Source organism: Myotis davidii, unplaced genomic scaffold (genome assembly GCF_000327345.1).
Source record: "Myotis davidii unplaced genomic scaffold, ASM32734v1 scaffold317, whole genome shotgun sequence".
NCBI lineage: Eukaryota > Metazoa > Chordata > Mammalia > Chiroptera > Vespertilionidae > Myotis > Myotis davidii.
The window spans coordinates 186413-205049 of NW_006288994.1; the positions used below are offsets into that span (position 1 = coordinate 186413).

Below are 18637 nucleotides of genomic sequence, written 5' to 3' on the forward strand. Positions count from 1 at the left end.
TCCAATTGATGTTCCTCTCTCTGTCTCTCCCCCTTCCCTTCCACTCTCTTTAAAAATCAATGGAAAAATATCCTCAGGTAAGGATTAACAAAAATCTCTCTATATAAAAGCCTAAGCAACTGAACGACTGAACTGGTTTATTTTTAAATTTACTGATCTATTTAAAGCTGGTTGACCGGTTGCTATGATGCGCACTGACCACCAGGGGGCAGATGCTCAACGCAGGAGCTGCTCCCTGGTGGTCAGTGCGTTTCCACAGCGGGAGTACCTCGCGCTCAGCTGACAGTTGAGTGCCAGACGCTGGGCTCACAGCTAGCAAGCACTGCTGAGGCAGTATGAGCCTCTCCCACCTCCGCGGCAGCGTTACCTAGCGGTGGCGGCAGACACCACGCCCGGGCTCAGGCTCCTCCCCGGCCACCTGCTGCTTCCAGCACTACTACATCCCCCGAGGGGTCCTGGATTGTGAGAGGGCACAGGCCAGGCTGAGGGGCCCCACCGGTGCACGAATCCATGCACCAGGCCTCTAGTAATAAAATAATAATAATAATAATAATAATAATAATAATATCTTGCCTTTCTGATGTCTGTCTAAAAGTGGCTGTTTTGGAAACACATTGGAAAAATCCCTTCCCGCTACCCCCACTTCTCATTTTTGGTTCTGAATATTAACAGAAACCAGGAGGAGATTTTTAAGAGAACAGCAAAACCAAACATGGCTATGCAGAATTCAGGAGAGTTTGTTTTAGAAACTCCTATTTCAAATGCTAAATTAACTGCAGATTTATGAGAGTGAAAGAGAAACTCCTTAGAACCAGAAAGAAAAAAAGAGTCAGACAAGGAAATCAATTAACGTGGATCTCTTGGGATGTTCTTTTCCACACAAACAGAACACAATGTGACGCACAGGGAAATGGGACTTTCAGCAGAGTAGGGCTTGAAAAATCTGGTTTCAACCGATGAGTCATTTGATGCACAGATGCCAAATCGGAGGCCTCGCTGGTCACTGCCCGTGTCCTTGGCCTTCATCGGCATGAGCAGCTGGGCTGGGCCAGGTGATGACAAGCAGACATTGGATTGTCAGCCACCCTCATTGTGTCTTGCATGCTCTTCCCCATATTAATTATGCTTAGGTCCCAAGAGTATTTGCAAGCATTTCTAAGAGTAAATGAATGGCCCTAACCGGTTTGGCTCAGTGGATAGAGCATCGGCCTGCGGACTCAAGGGTCCCAGGTTCGATTCTGGTCAAGGGCATGTACCTTGGTTGCAGGCACATCCCCGGTACGGAGTGTGCAGGAGGCAGCTGCTCGATGTTTCTCTCTCATCGACGTTTCTAGCTCTCCATCCCTCTCCCTTCCTCTCTGTAAAAAAATCAATTAAATATATTTTTTAAAAAAGAGTAAATGAATGCCTGTTGAAAATAATTATTCATGGTGATTTTTACAAAACAGCTTAGTGAATAAAAACTCAAGTTGCTTCAAATTTTTATTAAATATATACACATTCATATGCATATATATATATTTATACGTATAGTGTGTGTGTGTGTGCACATAACTGTGCTTGTATAAAACTTTTCTTTTTCAGCAGATTAAACGATAGTCTTGAAATGTTAAAGGGCCTTCTTTAAGAAGAAGAAGAAAAACAGAGGAACACAGTTAAAAGCATAAACTGGCAATAAATACATAGCTATCAATAATCGCTTTAAATGTAGACGGCTTAATGCTCCAATCAAAAGATGGTATGGTGTACACCTGTTGGGATTTTGTGGTTATCCAGAAGTTTCTGCTTTTGTTGCTTTGACGTCTTCCTCTGGCATTCTTCTTTTCGGTCCAAATGGCATTTACTTTTGAACTAGACCTTAACCCATGTTTATATGCATTCCCTGTGGGCACTCCTAAGCCAAGTGTAGAGTTTCATACACGCACCCAGAACCAGGAATGGGGCTGAGGGGCAAAGAAGCAGCTTGCGTGGCGGGTTTTAAACAGATCAACCGCCAGGAGGCGCTCTATGGGATATGCCTTCTGGGAATGGAGAGATTCTCCGCATTAGCAATCCCACGTGAGTCCATGACTGAGGTCTCCATCCAATATGGTCTGGGGCTACATTTCTGTCATAAAGACCTCCCACTGACTTCCTGCATGTCCAGCTAATATCTTCTCAGCACCCCTTAATTATACAGACCAGATGCTTTATGACTAGAAATAAACACACAAAAAAGAAAAAAGCATTCAAGACAAATTGCCTGTGACGAAAGGAGAGTCATAAATGGAAAGAAACAAACAAATTAAGTCGTCTAGTCACTGTCGCACTTCACTGGCCACCGTCCGTCTTCTCCATTCAATTAGTTTTAGTACTGAGTGTAATGGGGAACATTTTAAAAAACTTAAACTTATGTTAGCCAACGTCCATCTTTCTATTGTTTTCTTTCCCTTTTTCTTCTTTTTTGGATAAGCAAGCAAAGGAAGCATCAATGCAAATTCCAAATCTTTGAGTAGAAAAATTAATCAACCAGAGACCATGGTCCAGAAAATCCTTTGGTAGTACTCCTTTGATAAATTTAATTTTTAACCCAGTTTTAAAAAAAAGATAAATTACAAGGATGGTTCAAGACCCCACTCACTACCTTCCACCTGCCCAGAGATAATTATGTTTTCCTATTCATGTGTTTTCTTCCAGACTTTTCTCTAATTATTTATGCAGGTGATGATACTCCATCTGAAGGGCATGTTTCCCTTACACCTTTCTGAAAAGCCAGGCTTAAGTCAAGGCTTATGAAATACTAGGAAGATTTATTAACCACTGTCATCCCAATAAATTTAATTTGGGGAAAAAAAGATATTATAAGGTTTTTTAAACATATATTTTTGTTGATTTCAGAGAGGAAGGGAGAAGGAGTAAGAGATGGAAACATCAATGATGAGAATCATTGATCAGCTGTCTCCTGCACACCCCACACTGGGGACCAAGCCCACAACCTGGGCATGTGCCCTGGCTGGGAATCGAACCATGACCTCCTGGTTCATAGGTCGAGCTCAACCACTGAGCCACGCCAGCCGGACAGGTATTGTAAGTTTTAAGTTAAAAAAAAAAAAAGATACTGGAAAAAGCATTGGACTAGGACTTGGCAGGCCTGGATTTGAATCCCAATTCTGTTCCCTGTTTTGTGGCTGACTTTGGACAAGCCACAGAAATGCTCCGCAAATGGGGTTAGCCAAACCTACCTCAGACGTTTATTCAATCATTCATTCTATAAATATTGACAGAATTTCTTTTAAGTGCCAGGCACCTGGGCAATGTCTTAGTCTAACGTGGCTGGCAAAGAAGTTAAGAAACATTTGCAATACAGTATGATAAGGAGCCTATCACAGAGGTACCAGGCTCTCTTGAGATCATAGAACCCAGCAGTTAGGGCAGTCTTCCTAAAGGGCAAGTACCTGAGCTGAAATCTGCATAATAAGGTGGAATTAGTCAGGCAAAGAGGAGTTTGGCATGTGGGTCAATGGGTGGGGGTTTGGGAGGCAGGAGTAGTTTTCCAGGCAGAGACCATTATGTCCAAAGAGAATAAGATACGTTTTAGGTCATTATTACTTTTAATTTTAATAAGCTAAACTATGGCTGAAACAGAGAAAACGAAGCGGGCGAAAACTAGAGATGAGGTGGGATATGTGGCAGGAATCAGGATCCCTCCCTGAATATTCTATCAGAGCCAAGTTCCCAAAGCACTTCTGGAATTAACCACCTGGTTGGCCGAGTTGGTCCTCTAGGGGGCGGTGTTGCCTAATGCCAAACACCAGTCTGAACATCTCAGATCTGAAAAAGCACACGTGATGGAAGAGGAGGCAGTTAGCTAGACTAAGAGGAAAAGTGTTCCAACCTGAGGAAGCTGCATTTGTTGAGACTAGAAGGCAGAGACAGGGGAAGAGACAGAGAATGAGAGTGAGAGAGAATGAGAATAAATCCTGAAACCAGAAATGAGTTCAATACGTCTGGGGCATAGAGGCGGATGACGAGATGATAGAGAAGGGATGGGTGAAACTGGTGCATGAAGAACCTTATGAGACATAGAATGTTGAGGGCTTACGCTCTGGGCTATGAAGGGGTTTGTGTGTTTCTAAGCAGGGAAGTGATATGCTTAGATTTACATGTTAGAAGAAACACTGGGTAAAATACAGAGAATTGATTGGAATGGGGATAGTGATAGTTGAGGACAATCAAGGAGCTGTTGCAAGTCATCCAGGTGAGAGCGAAAGGTGAGCTGCTTAGGTAAGGATGACTTGCTATTTCTTTCATGGCATTTGAGAAATCACAGTACCACCAGGCTCAGTTTGTTGAGTGTCGCCCCATGCACCAAGAGGTGGCTGACAATTCCTGGTCAGGGCACATACCCAGGTTGTGGACTCTATCCCCGGTAGGGGGTGTGCCGAGGCAATCAATGCTTCTCTTTCATCGATGTTCCTATCTCTCTCTGCCTCCCTGTTCCTCTCTCTCTAGAATCAATACAAACATATTTTTTTAAAAAGAAATCACAAAACCTAATGTTGATAATGGTACAGGAAACAAGTATTCTCTAATGCTGCTTTTGAGATAGTTAACTGATGCAATTTTTTGGAAAGCAATTGGGGGTTTAAAAATGGATATAAACTTTGACTAATTCCACTTCAAGGATTTATCCTAAACAAATGTGCAGTTCATCTCAGTATTTTTTTTAAATATATTTTATTGATTTTTTACAGAGAGGAAGGGAGAGGGATAGACAGTTAGAAACATCGATGAGAGAGAAACATCGACCAACTGCCTCCTGCACATCTCCCACTGGGGATGTGCCCGCAACCCAGGTACATGCCCTTAACCGGAACAGAACCTGGGACCTTTCAGTCCGCAGGCCGACGCTCTATCCACTGAGCCAAACCGGTTTCGGCTCATCTCAATATTAATTACAAGAGGAACATGTTAAAAACAACCAAAATTTCCAACATTGACATCAATCAAATATACATACACACATATTTGTAGGCGCCGTAAAAGAGTAATTTCTCCTTTATCCTTTGGCCTTTTAAATATTTCTATAATTAAGATGGATTGCTTTGTAAACATAAACAATGAAACATGTTTAGAATTTATAAAAACATTTACAGCCCTGACCGGTTTGGCTCAGTGGATGGAGCGTCGGCCTGCGGACTGAAGGGTCTCAGGTTCAATTCCGGTCAAGGGCATGGACCTTGGTTGCGCGCACATCACCAGTGGTGGGTGTTCAGGAGGCAGCTGATCGATGTTTCTCTCTCATCGATGTTTCTAGCTCTCTATCCCTCTCTCTTCCTCTCTGTAAAAGATAAATAAAATAAATTTTAAAAAAATAAAATAAAAACATTTACAAAAATTTATAGAGAACACAAGGTGTAAGTATGGCAGGACAGTAAGAAGCTAGGAAAATTCCTAGGCGAGTGGAATGGGGAAACTGAAACAAGAAAATTAAAGGCCAAACAATTTGAACAACTTGTAGCCAGCTAGTGAATTGCAAGACCTTATCTCCCCAAACTAAGGCAACAAGTCGGTGTGTCTCTCTCACATTGATGTTTCTCTCTCTCTCTTTCTACCTTCCTCCTCCGCCCCCTCCGCCCACTTCCACTCTCTCTGAAAAGCAATGGAAAAAAATATCCTCTGGTAATGATTCACAAAAAATAGTAAATAAATAAAATATCACCAAAGCTATGCTCAGAGGCAAGTAAATAGCCTTAAATACTTTTATTATTAAACAACATAATAAACTCAAATTAAGTTATTCAATTTAAGAAATTAGTTATTTGAACGAGACAATTCCAAACAAAAGTTAATTAATTTCTAGTCAGAAAACTGTAAATGGTTCAAGGCCTGTTTTTTTTGCTGGAGAAAAATAGCAAAGACAACGGTTACAACAAAAACCTCTAAAAAATATAATTATTGAGAGAAAGGAAAGGAAAAATAAACAAAGCATTAAAAGGAAGGACTATAAGAACAGATAAATGTAAAAACTTTGGTAGAATGTTTTCTTGGAAAATGTAAATTATCAATATTTATCCAAGATGTTGAAAGTTGAACACACTGTCGCTTTAAAAATTGGATACTTTTCAAAGAATTATCTTCAAAAAAGGAAGGGTTCATAATCAGATAGGCATTACCAATTCCATGCTATGTGAATTATATCAAAAAACATGAAAGGGTAAACACTTCCCAAGCCATTCTGTAAAGTCAGCATTACCCTAATATCAAGGTCTGACCAAGATAACAACCAAAAATAATTATTTATATATTTATGCCAATTTATACATGAATAAATGTACAAAAATTCCAAATAAAATACTAACTAATCAAACTCAACCACATATTTTAAAAAGCTATTTTAATTTTTTTTATAAACCTATGCTATAATACTTTTCAAAAAGGAAAAAAAAAGAGCAGTTCAATATACATGAAAATGGCATTTAGTAATGCTTAAAACCTAATGCTGGCTTTAACAATGTCTTGGTAGCCATGGCCTGTGTGGTTGGGTGTGGTCCTATGCACCAAAAGCTTCCTGGTCAAGACCCATGCCTCGGTTGCAGGCTCCATCCCTGATAGATGTTCCTCTTTCTCTCTTTCTCCCTTGCTTTCTCTCTAAAAATCAATTAAAAATTTTTCTTTATTATTGACAGTATTACAGATGTCTCCTAACCTACCCCCCACCACCACCTTTTACCCTCCTCCTCCAGGCCCTGCCACACCCCAGGCCTGCACCATTGGTTATGCATGTATGTATGTAAATTCTGTGTACATAGGCTATGCATATCTATAATAATAAAAGCATACTATGCTAATTAGACAGGATGGCTGAACAGCAGAACGATAGTCTGGATGACCTTCTGGACGAAGCGGGGGCTGCGAAGGCCTAGGCCAGTGGTCAACAGAGCCAAATATCAACAGTACAACAATTGAAATTTCTTTTGAGAGCCAAATTTTTTAAACTTAAACTATATAGGTAGGTACATTGTTACTAACTTAATTAGGGTACTCCTAAGGCTTAGGAAGAGCTGCACTCAAGGGGCCAAAGAGCCGCATGTGGCTCGCAAGCCGCAGTTTGCCAACCACGGGCCTAGGCAGTCACGTGGCTGCCAGGGCTGAGTCCCTTGCACAGATTTCGTGCATTGGGCCTCTAGTATGCATATAAATACTTTGGTTAATCTCTTCCCATCCCACCCTTCTCCCCTCTGAGATATGTCAGTCTATTCCATGCCTCCATACCTCTGGATCTATTTTGTTCATCAGTTTATTATGTTCATTAGATTCCACCTCTAAGTGAGATCATCTGATATTTGTCTTTCTCTGGCTGGCTTATTTCACTCAGCATGGTATTCTCCAGGTCCATCCATGCTATTGCAAAGGGTAAAACATCCCTCTTTTTGTTTTTTTACAGCCGCATACCTTCTTTTTTTACAGCTGCATAGTATTCCATTGTGTAATGTACCACTTTTTTATCCACTCATCTACTGATGGGCACTTGGGCTGTTTCCAGATCATAGCTATTGTAAATACTGCTGCTATGAACGGAGGGGTGCATAAATTATTTCTGATTGGTGTTTCGGGATTCTTAGGATATATTCCTAGAAGTGAGATCGTTGGGTGAAACAGTAGTTTCGTTTTTCATTGAGTAAATTCCATACTGTTTTCCATAATGGCTGTACCAACGTGCATTCCCATCAACAGTGTACTAATGTTCCCTTTTCTCCACATCCTCACTAGCACTTGATTTATTGATGGTAGCCATTCTGGCAGCTGTGCAGTTTTAATTTGCACCTCATTGATGATTAGTGATGTTGAACATTTTTTCATGTCTATTGGCCAACTGTATGTCCTCTTTGGAGACATACCAATTTAGGTCCTGTGTACGTTTTTTAATTGGGTTATATATCTCCCTTTTGTTGAACTGTATGAATTCTTTATATATTTTGGATATTAACCCCTTTTCAAATGTCATTGGCATAAATGCTCTCCCATACTGTGGTGGGTTCTCTTTACATTTTGATAGTTTCATTTGCTATGCCGAAGCGTTTCAGTTTGATGTATCTCTGTTTGTTTAGTTTTCGTTTCTCTTGCCCTCAGAGACGTACAGCTGAAAATTCTGCTACGTGAAATGTCTGAGATTTCACTGCCTAAGTTTTCTTCTAGGATTTTTATGGCTTGCAACTTACATTTAATTCTTTTATCCATTTGGAGTTTATTCTTGTGCATCATGTAAGTTGGTGATCGAGTTTCATTTTTTTTATGTACCTGTCCAATTTTCCCAACACCATTTGTTGAAGAGACTATCTTTACTCCCTTTTATTCTCTTGCCTCCTTTGTACTATATTCACCTTGAAGGCTTATAATTTGAGAGCTATTTAGAAAACAACAGTTAGGATTTGAAACAAGGTATGTATTTTTTTCATGAGGATTGGGCAGACAGGGCTTAACAGAATTAAGCTTGACTTTCAAAATTTGGAAAAGAACAAAGGTAATGACCTTCATACTGTAACGAGTCAATTCATATACCATTAAGATATCTTCATTTACCCACCTTGTCCAGGACTAAGCTTTTGAAGATCTGAAACATTCTGTAAGAAACAGCAATTGTCTTATTATTTATGAAAATGGTCAGAATTAAGGTATGTTAACCTACAGAGGAAGGGTACAGTTGCCTAAACCCTCTTACTATACGAAGAACAAAGCTAACAATAACCTATATTTAGGCGCCTTTGACTAGAAAACAGGGAAGCTCATTCTTGGTAGTATGAATCTTGTTTAATAAAAGCAGAATTACTCGAGTCAAGCCATGCCATTCCAGTTCTAATTTAACAGTCAGCATCAAGCCACTTCCTTCCTCATCCCTAGTCAGAGCTATGGCTGATGGAGTACTAAACCAAGACCATCAAAAACACAAGGTGTAATTTGCCTTGTTCTTATAGGAAGTCATTAGCGCAATGATTTGATGAATTTAATTAACTCAACAAAATTCTCAGTGGGAAAGGGAGAGGTCCATATCAAAGGACCACTCTCTAACCCTTCCACTCTCTAGCTTCTCACCATGAAAAATTTTCATCACTTGAAGGGCATTAAAAAAAAAAAAAAAGTCCTCCTTTAAAGGTACAGAAGATAAAACTCAACTGTAATTGCATTTGCAAAGTTAAAGCTACAGTTCAACCAAATAATGTTCCCGAGAATTGCTAATCTAAAAGATAACTTTAAAAGGGGAGGAAAGGAGTAACAATGCCTATCAACAGTGGATAAATCCTATATTCATACAATGAAAGGCTCCTTAATAAGAGACTATGCATGTACTCAACAAGTATCAAAAAACTGAATCAGTCAGTCACAAAGGAGTACATACATGATTTTATTTACGTGAACTTATAGAACAAGCAACACTATCTGTGGCGATACAAATCAGAACAATGGTTATGTGGGGAGGGATTAACTAGAGAGGGCATGAGATAATTTTCTGGAGTACTGGAAGTTTTGTATCTTTATTGGGATTGTGGTCACCAAACCTCAAATGATACATCTAAAATCTGTGCATTTTATTGAATGAAAATTATAACTCAGTTTTTAAAAAGTACTATTTATCTAACTAGATCCTAAATGTACTACCTTAGAAAGAATCTACTGAATCTTACTATTATTAAAAACCAACACGAACAGACAAAAAAAGGTTGCCAGAGGGGAATGGAGGTGGGATGAGGGCAAAGTGGTTAAAGGAGGTCAAATATATGGTAACAGAAGGAAATTAGACTTCCGGTGGTAAGCACGCAATAGCACGCAATAGTCCACAGATGTCAAATTATACTCTTGTACACCTGGAAATTATATAATGTTATTAACCAAGGTTATCCCAATCAATTAAAAACAAGAAACCAATAGAGGCAATTCAGAAAGCAGATATGAAACTTTAATTCACTGTGGGCATTTCTTTAGCCATTCTCTATATTATATGTTTTTCTTATGTCTTCACAAGATACATCTTTTATAAGACAGTTTTTCTACCAAATACTGTGTACCATCACTATTCCATTTAACTAGTTAAGAGTGCATTATAAATATTATGAGCCATTGATTAAATATAAATACAGAAGTCGATACATGTTAGAAAGTTTAAATAATAAAAAAAAAGCTTAAGAAAGGCTAAATACAAGGTAAGGTTACATCTTCTATACTCTACATATAACATCACATGACAACCAATTACAATAAAATCACAACTGCTTTTAGATGATAGTAAATTCAGATTTCTAACATCCAATTATTTTCATTTCAACCATCTGAATTCCACACTGCACTTTTATGCTGGAGTAGACCGGCTTTTGGACTGCAGACAAGATGCTTGTGTAATAATATTTATTATGTTGGCTGGCCAGGTGGCTCAGTTGGTTGGAGCGTTGTCCCAAGCACTGAAAGGTTGTGGGCTGGATTCCCAGTCAGGGCACATACCTAGGTTGCGGATTGGATCCCTGGTTTGGCCACGTACAGGAGGCAACTGATCGATGTTTCTCTCTCCCTTCCTTGTTCTCTAAAATCAATAAACATATCCTTGGGTAAGGATTTTTAAAAAATTACTATGTCGATCATGACCACAGTAAACTAAATTTATATATACTATACTATATAGAAATGTGACTTTATTTAAAGTATATAATATGGAACTCTTCAAGAGAAATTCAAATAGTAGACTGAGAATGGGTTTTAATTGCTGCTGCAGTCTACATATATTTCGTTAAAAGAATAAGTCTCTGTCAAAACATTTGGAAATAAATATATAGTACAGCCTTTTCCTCTTCGAAAATGCTGCCTGGAGAAAAGTTCCAAGCTGATGAAGGAAAAAAAAAAAAACCTACAAACAAAAAACAAGGGGAAAAAGACTTCAGAAAACAAACACTATACAATGTCTGGGCTGCGATCTTCCTGAATCTATTTTTCGACTGGAACAAGTTTTGCAGTCAGTTCTACGTTGCTTGAGTGTCCACAGTCCATGCGGAGTCCTTGAACATCTAGTTCACATTTTACAGGAAGCTGAAAGGACTCCTAAACACCCCTCAACTAACGACACAAGGGAAAGCTGATCATGTTTTGTATTGAAGTCTATAGAATACCAAACATAGTCATAGCCACTCTTAACAGTGTTGCTAGAATAAGAAAATGTATGTACAGCTGTACACAGATCACCAGGAAACACGGAACAAAATGCCATTTGCTGTGTATCAAATAAGCTCCCCAGAAGCTAATTTGCAATGTTTATTTTCATTTACTTTGATACAGCATTAGAAGGGACTGCATATAAGTACGAGGACTGCCAAAAGTAACACTTGATGCTAAGTGTTCTATTAAGCATCAGGCATGCAAAATAATTACCTTTAAAAATTTCTCATTTATATATCGCAACACTCCTACTTGTAAGCTACAATATGTTTAAAGCATTTAGTAATTTTTAAACCAAATATTTTAATTGACCTATGCCTAAGTGGGGAAAGACAAAAACTTTCCTCCTGTCTCAACTTACTCCCCAAATTGGTAATTAAACTTATTTTATGTTATCCTTAAAATTCCAAGTGATGAAAATCCTTATCACTATGAAATCAGAAGTGTGATTTACCAGCAGCGCTCCATCACCCAGACACTGACAGCATGCCACGCCTTTGGGAATTACACGATATAAGCAACATGCTGGCTATATGTGACAACAGTTGAACATATCAGTCTCTTCTTTTTTTCCTGGATCTTTTATTTCCAACTAAGTAAAGCTTTTCATTAATACAAACTAAAACAATTATTTCTTCTTTATTTACCATCTATATAAGAGTAGATAAAACAAAAAACCTTTATTGTCTTCAAGTGCGTGGCAAAATAGAATGTTTCCAATAACATTAGGTAATTAGGTAGGGAAGTGATTACTTTGTTTTCCCATTTCAAAAGCATTCCAAATAATCACAAACACAATTTCTGATTGCTCGGTTCTCGGTCATTTATGGCTTAAAATACTGCATTTGGAAACCACCTCAGGATAAAATAAGTTTATACGAATAATGCATAGATTGTATATCTAGGAAATCATGCAATAAATAAATGTTCTCATGTACACCGTAATATGTGACAAAAGGAGCCTGCAGATGTGAACAGTGCGGTTTCTTTTACCGAGAAAATACACCCAGCAAGATCCTGGCTTTTGACCTATTCAAGATCCTACTTGCCAGGTCATCCTCATTTTCTGATACAAGAAGCCAATGTCACAAGAAATCTGCAATAAGAAACTGACTTGCCTCAAGTGCAGGCACTGTGAGGTCTGAGCCAGGCAGGACGACACTCACATTATCCCGCCACCCTACTGCCAAGGCCACTGGAGTTCTTGACTAGCTAGAGAATCAAATGGGTAAATGCTTAGAATAACCCACTAGAAATGTTTATTACTTTAGTATCTTTTAAAATCTATTTGTCCTTTACATCTGTTTCATTTGAAAATTGCCAGGGTGAGATCTCACTACTCCTGGTTTTGATACGCCCCCACCACATGAGAATTGAACTGAACTACAATGATTGTAATGTCATCTCTGTACATCCGAGCGAGCTCTTCGGGAAGACTCAGCATTTTGGAGAGCCGCTCATGATCCACAGTCCCGAACTCGTTGTTGCCCACCGCGTGGCGAATGAGGTGGGTTGCTGCATTCTGATCCTCAAATACCGAGGACATCTTGGCCCTCCTTTCTGTCAACAGGCCGTGCATCTGTCCCAGAGTCACCTTGTAGCCGCCAACAGCTATGGGCTGCTGGTGGTGCATGCCAGTTAGGTACTCGCCCACAATCCTAACCACATCCTGCCTGTGCATGGTCTCCCACAACCCGTCAGTAGCCAGGATCAGAAACTTATCCTGTGGCCTCAATCGGTGGTAGATTACCTCTGGCTCAGCAGTGAGATAAGGAGGTGTGTGATAATTAGGAGGGATGAACTTGGTATATTCGTTGTCATTCAACTGGTCTGGGCCAGACTCTATCACTCTCTTCTGAAGGTCAATGCTCCATTTGAACTTCACATCTCCAAAAGCCCTGAAGGGCATCAGCAGGCCAAGGAGCCGATCCTGTTTCACCACACTCTTGGCCTCATTCTTTGGATGTTCCAATTTTAGCCTCTCCAGTTCACTTTCATTCTGAGCATTGTGGTCATTAGAGAGAGTGACTGCTGACCAAGATCCGTCCTCTTCCTGCACACCCAGCATGGCTCTGCTATCACCAGTATTGGCCACATGAAGGTTGACACCATCTACATGGGCCACACAAGCAGTAGCCCCAGAAAATGCCACTCGAAGCACCAGGTAGTTGAGGAAGGAATTGGGATCACCAACTTGGGCCTCCAAGGAGATGTCATTATCAAGTCTCTTGAAAGCATTAATCAAAGCCTCCTTAACATCAATATCATCTGACTCCCCAGTGTTGAGGTCTATAAGTTCTTGCCAGTAAGTCCTCAAGCTGTTGAAGTACAATTTGGATGCCTCCTTACTGAAGTAATCATTGGGATGCTTGTGCCATTGGAGAATGGGTAGCAGGGCCCGGCCACTCTCCACTGCATTTTCAATCTCTAGCAAAGTCTCGTGGGGTAACAAAGAGACAGCAATGTAATAAAAGAGTCTTTCACTGACTGCCTGGGAACACGCACAGCCGGCATGGCCATCAAAAACCCCCAAAAGCATCCCTCTGGTCTGCAAGCAGGTTGCTGCACTTCTCCGGTCCTCAATGGGTGCATTTGCAGGTAGCTGATTGCTGTCAAATCCAAGGACAGAACTGACATTTTTGCCATCAAATTCTGGCACTTTGAAACTGTATTCATTAGCTTTCAGGATGCTGTTGACTTGTGGAGGTGTGAGGTAAAATTTCTGTGGTGTGGAAGCGTATCTCCTTCCTTGGGTGTATTGCCACCAGTTCTCCTTTGACCTGCAAAAGGTGGCATACGCCGGGTGGGGTGTATACCTCAGGTGGCTCTGAGGAATGTAAGAAGATGAGCAGCAGAGATGTCTGTGGTGGCAGTAACATGCAGTGCCATAGATTCTGCTCAGTTCACAGTTACGAATCAGAGGGAAAAACAGTTGAGTTGGTGCTGGCATGGCATCAGAGAACAGTGGCAGGCTGGAACTTCTGACTGGGATTCCTACAACACAAATTACACAGGCACACACAAAGAAAAAGTTAAACTTCAGATTACTTAGTCTATCTTTGTTAGGAGACCCAGTATTCTATTCCCACATCATGTACTATTTCTACAGGGCATATTCTGCTGAGCACACTTCCCAATCATTTATGGAGCCAGGATTGAACGCCCAGCTTTACTTTTCTCTTTCCATCGTATTTCTGTGTGGCACAAACTGTGCACAATGTCTAATAGCTTCAGCTGGGCAGAGCTGAGGATGAGTGTTATGTAACACTAGGCAGTGGGAGTCTATCTGGCCAATCACCCTTCTCCCTCTCTACCTCTAAAAAAGGCTTTGGGCCTTCCATATTGCTTAGGGACTTACCCCATTTATGAACATCCTATTTCTAGAGCTGTGGTTGTCAGCATTTGATTGCACATGGCTATCACCAAAAAGTGTTAGGATGCATCCCCAACATAAGTGTATTCATACACTACTTTTAAGTTACACATATAAACTACTGTATTAATATAATGTTCGTTATAACATATACAAAAACATTTACATAACGAATAAAGAGAAATGCCAATATTCCCTTCCTACACCCATGAGTGGTCTTGCAAACGATGCTTTCTAGACCACTGCACCAATGTGGTGAGTTTAGGGATACAGGTCTTCCACCAACTTGCCAAATTAATCCTGTAAAAGCTGCCTCACCTTTTTGGGCCTCACTTTCCTAAGATGTAATTGAACACATCGGAACAGAGATTACCTAAGGCCTCTTCTAGGAATCTCTGTCTTTATAACTGTTTGCTGAAGTGGGGCTTTGAAATCAAATGCAGGTTTCATTCATTCATTAATTTTACTTTGTCCTCCATAAAAAAAGTTCAAGTATTTTAGTAGCTCCAAAACTGTTAGTAACATAAACAGTCTCAGTTCTGGAATTTAATATACTTGGTAGCACCTTCTTCTGTTTATCAGCCATAAGGGAAAGCTATAGAAATTTTATTTTCATCAATTACGGATCCCAAGTAGAATTCACCACTAGAAAAGTATTTTCTCTTATGTTAAAAGACAAAAGCATGTATTTGTCTTTGGGAAGCAATAAAGAATAGTAGAATAATACCCAAAGAGTCTAAGGTTTAGGTTTAAAAAAGGGTACAAAATTATAATCTAAATTATATCACTCAGTATATGACACTGGAAAGATTTTGTTGGGCACTTATCTAGAAAAATTTTTTTTAATATATTTTACTGAGTTTTTACAGAGAGGAAAGGAGAGAGATAGTTAGAAACATCGATGAGAGAGAAACATCGACCAGCTGCCTCCTGCACACTCCCCACTGGGGATGTGCCCACAACCAAGGCACATGCCCTTGACCGGAATCAAACCTGGGACCCTTCAGTCCACAGGCCGACGCTCTATCCACTGAGCCAAACCAGCCTCGGCTATCTAGAAAATTTAATGAATGTTCACCAGTAACCCAGATAACTTATGCAAGAAAAAAAATCTTTATTCTTCCTCGATAATATTTCCCCTAGATTCTTAAGGTATTGCCTCAAAGTATTCATTTGGCCTATTAAGAAATAGGCTTTACAAATACTTTATATAAGGAAATAAATACAGTAAACAAAAAGTAATAAGGAAAATAAAATCAGCTGACTTTTTTATCAACTACTCCTTCTGAAAGTTAAACCGATTAAGGAACAAAAAATTTACAGATATCAGAGTGTTAGCTATATATTACATTATTTTTGAGTACCTTCTTTGAAGAGTAATTAGAGAAAAAGTGATAAGTGGGGGAGCAGAGAAACCAAACACTGAATAGCTGATCTTTGTTTGCTTCTGTAATAAACATGGCATCAGCCAGGCGTACAGAACCCCCTTTGCAAGTAATAGAAAGTACCATTATTTTAACTGCACTATTTAAGAAGGGATTTGTTTACAGAATTGGAGGCAAGATTAAGCAATAAAAGGTAATGATTAGAATTTTTTTTAAATATATTTTATTGATTTTTTTACAGAGAGGAAGGGAGAGAGACAGAGAGTTAGAAACATCGATGAGAGAGAAACATCGATCAGCTGCCTCCTGCACACTCCCCACTGGGGATGTGCCCGCAACCCATGTACATGCCCTTGACCAGAATCGAACCTGGGACCCTCCAGTCCGCAAGCAGACGCTCCATCCACTGAGCCAAACCGGTTTCGGCATGATTATAATTTTTAAGATAAAATCAATAACTAAAAAAGCATTCTGAAATGCAGTAATAAAAAATAGAAATTCCAGAAGAGGAGCAATCTATCAAGACTAACCACTTAAATAATAGTGCTTCAAACTGAATATCTGAAGGCCACATGACACTGGTTTTCAAACATAAACCGAATCTCTTGTTATTTGCACTCAGAAAGCACATAAATTAATTTCACGCTCTGTATAAAGATTTTCTAGTATTAAAAACGTAAACATGGCTCAGCGGTTAAGTGTCGGCCTATGAACCAGGAGGTCACGGTCCAATTCCCAGTCAGGGCACAAGCCCGGGTTATGGGCTTCCCAGTGGGGGGCATGCAGGAGGCAGCCCATCAATGATTATCTTTCACTATTGATATTAATGTTGCTCTCTCTCTCCCTCCCTTCCTGAAATCAATACACACACACACACACACACTTTTATATATAAAAGTGTAAACAGATGGCAATTTTAATGAAAAGAAAGTTTCTCCATAACTTTATATGTTTGTATTTGTGCTTACTTTAAAACTTAATCCTACAGAGAAGAAAATACTAGAATGTTTCTGATGAAATGTAGATTGAATCAAAGTAGTGTGTGTGTGTTTGGAAAAACGGGTTTGATAGATATATAACAGGATTTTTATTATACAGGGTGGGGCAAAAGTAGGTCTGTAATAATTTGTATGGGAAATACAATAATTAGTAAATAATTATACAAGAATAAACTCACATATTCACAACTGTAAACCTACTTTTGCTCCCACTCTGTATGTCTAATCAAGGAAATAAGTCCAGGAAACCTGCACTTACTTTGTTTTGAAAAATTCTATGCTTCTGTAGTTGATTGCAAAATGAATGAAATATTGTGGCACAAGAACTAATGAGTCATACAGGAAATGCTTGGACTAATACAGTACATTCAAACAACAAGCACTGAAATGTCCAAATAATATACTACATTTTTCCTTCAAATCGAAGGTTCTTGAGATTGAAAACAAAAAAGCAGAGCGAATTTTATCCACTGCATTTTTCCCTTATCCAGTTTAGCGTATGAACTGAGATTGTATCTCAATCCCTCAACTCCCAGCATGCCTTCAAAAGACACATTCTTAGTAAATTCATGCAAACCTGCTCGGTGATTAATTAGTGTCCTGCCCTCACCAGTACAAGTGATAGTCTCTCCAGCAGATCAGATTCCCTTAGACGTCAAAGTACTACTTTCAAATGTTTTCAGAAACCTTAAGTGAGCAAACACTGAGCATCTTTCTAAATACTGTATTAGTTGATTCAACAACAAAAAGCCCACGAAAACAACGTTGCTTGAAGAACTAGCTAAATAAATGAAGTAGAAAGCTCTCGATAGGCAAAGAACAGCAACACACGCTCCAGTAGTCGGGAAACTGGAGCCGTGTCAAATTTTCAAATGATTCCTGACCATGTCTGTACTGAAAAGTTCCCATCCTCGATCCAGACCGAGCCCTGTTGTGTTATACGCAGCATCTTCGTCCTACGTAGATTCTGCCAATGACTAATAACGAAAGATGCGCTGCAACCTGAAACTGGAAAGAGACCCATCTTACTGATGTGCTCGGAGGAGTCTGTGCCAAAGAAATGATTCCGCTTCATCAAGAAACCCACAGAACAAATTAATTAGAAAAGACCGTCACTGCACCGACTCCGGAGCTCTTCGGCTTGGCAAAGCTTTGTTGTCAAAGGAGGGAAAGATGCTAGACTCGTTATTCAATGTGTCGGAACCTCAGTTTACGTAATCCCACGGCACTGGACACCCTGCATAACGACGACGGCGACTTTTCAGCATTTTCTCAAAATGCCTGGCCATTTCGCAGCTCCCGTTATCATGATACGAATGAAGAAGAAACCTTTCGTCTTCAAGACGCCAAGCTCGGAGCCAGCACTTGTTTGATGAGTTCCCTTTGTCCCTGCCTGAGACCTGCACTCCCCCGGGCATCAGAGCAACCCCGGTCCCGGGAGCCTGTGTCCCCTTTGCTCTCTCCCCCCCTTAGCTCCACAGCGGACCCTCCTACAGCCGTCCGTCCACACACAGAACCGGGCACCATCCTGCCAGGTCTCCCCGCGAATACCTACCAATCCGCCTGGGCCCGGGGCACACACACATTCTCCTGTCATCACAACACGGAGCCGACAACATCCACAACCCGCGCGGAGAGCAGCAGCGGCAGCAGCGGCGGCCCATTGGAAGCAAGGCAGAGATGCTCATTAGAGGAGGCGGCGG

The 18637-nt window shown here is 40.1% G+C and overlaps 1 protein-coding gene across 1 annotated transcript; it reads right to left on the minus strand.

The window, feature by feature from the left end:
- Positions 1-9912: 9912 nt before the first annotated feature.
- On the minus strand, positions 9913-18637 carry PDP1 (pyruvate dehyrogenase phosphatase catalytic subunit 1). The gene is made up of 2 exons (XM_006761196.2): positions 18490-18637; positions 9913-14172 (listed from the first exon to the last, which is right to left on the minus strand). Exons 1-2 carry the CDS (start codon positions 18620-18622, stop codon positions 12515-12517), a joined length of 1791 nt encoding a protein of 596 aa, XP_006761259.1. The 5' UTR covers positions 18623-18637; the 3' UTR covers positions 9913-12514.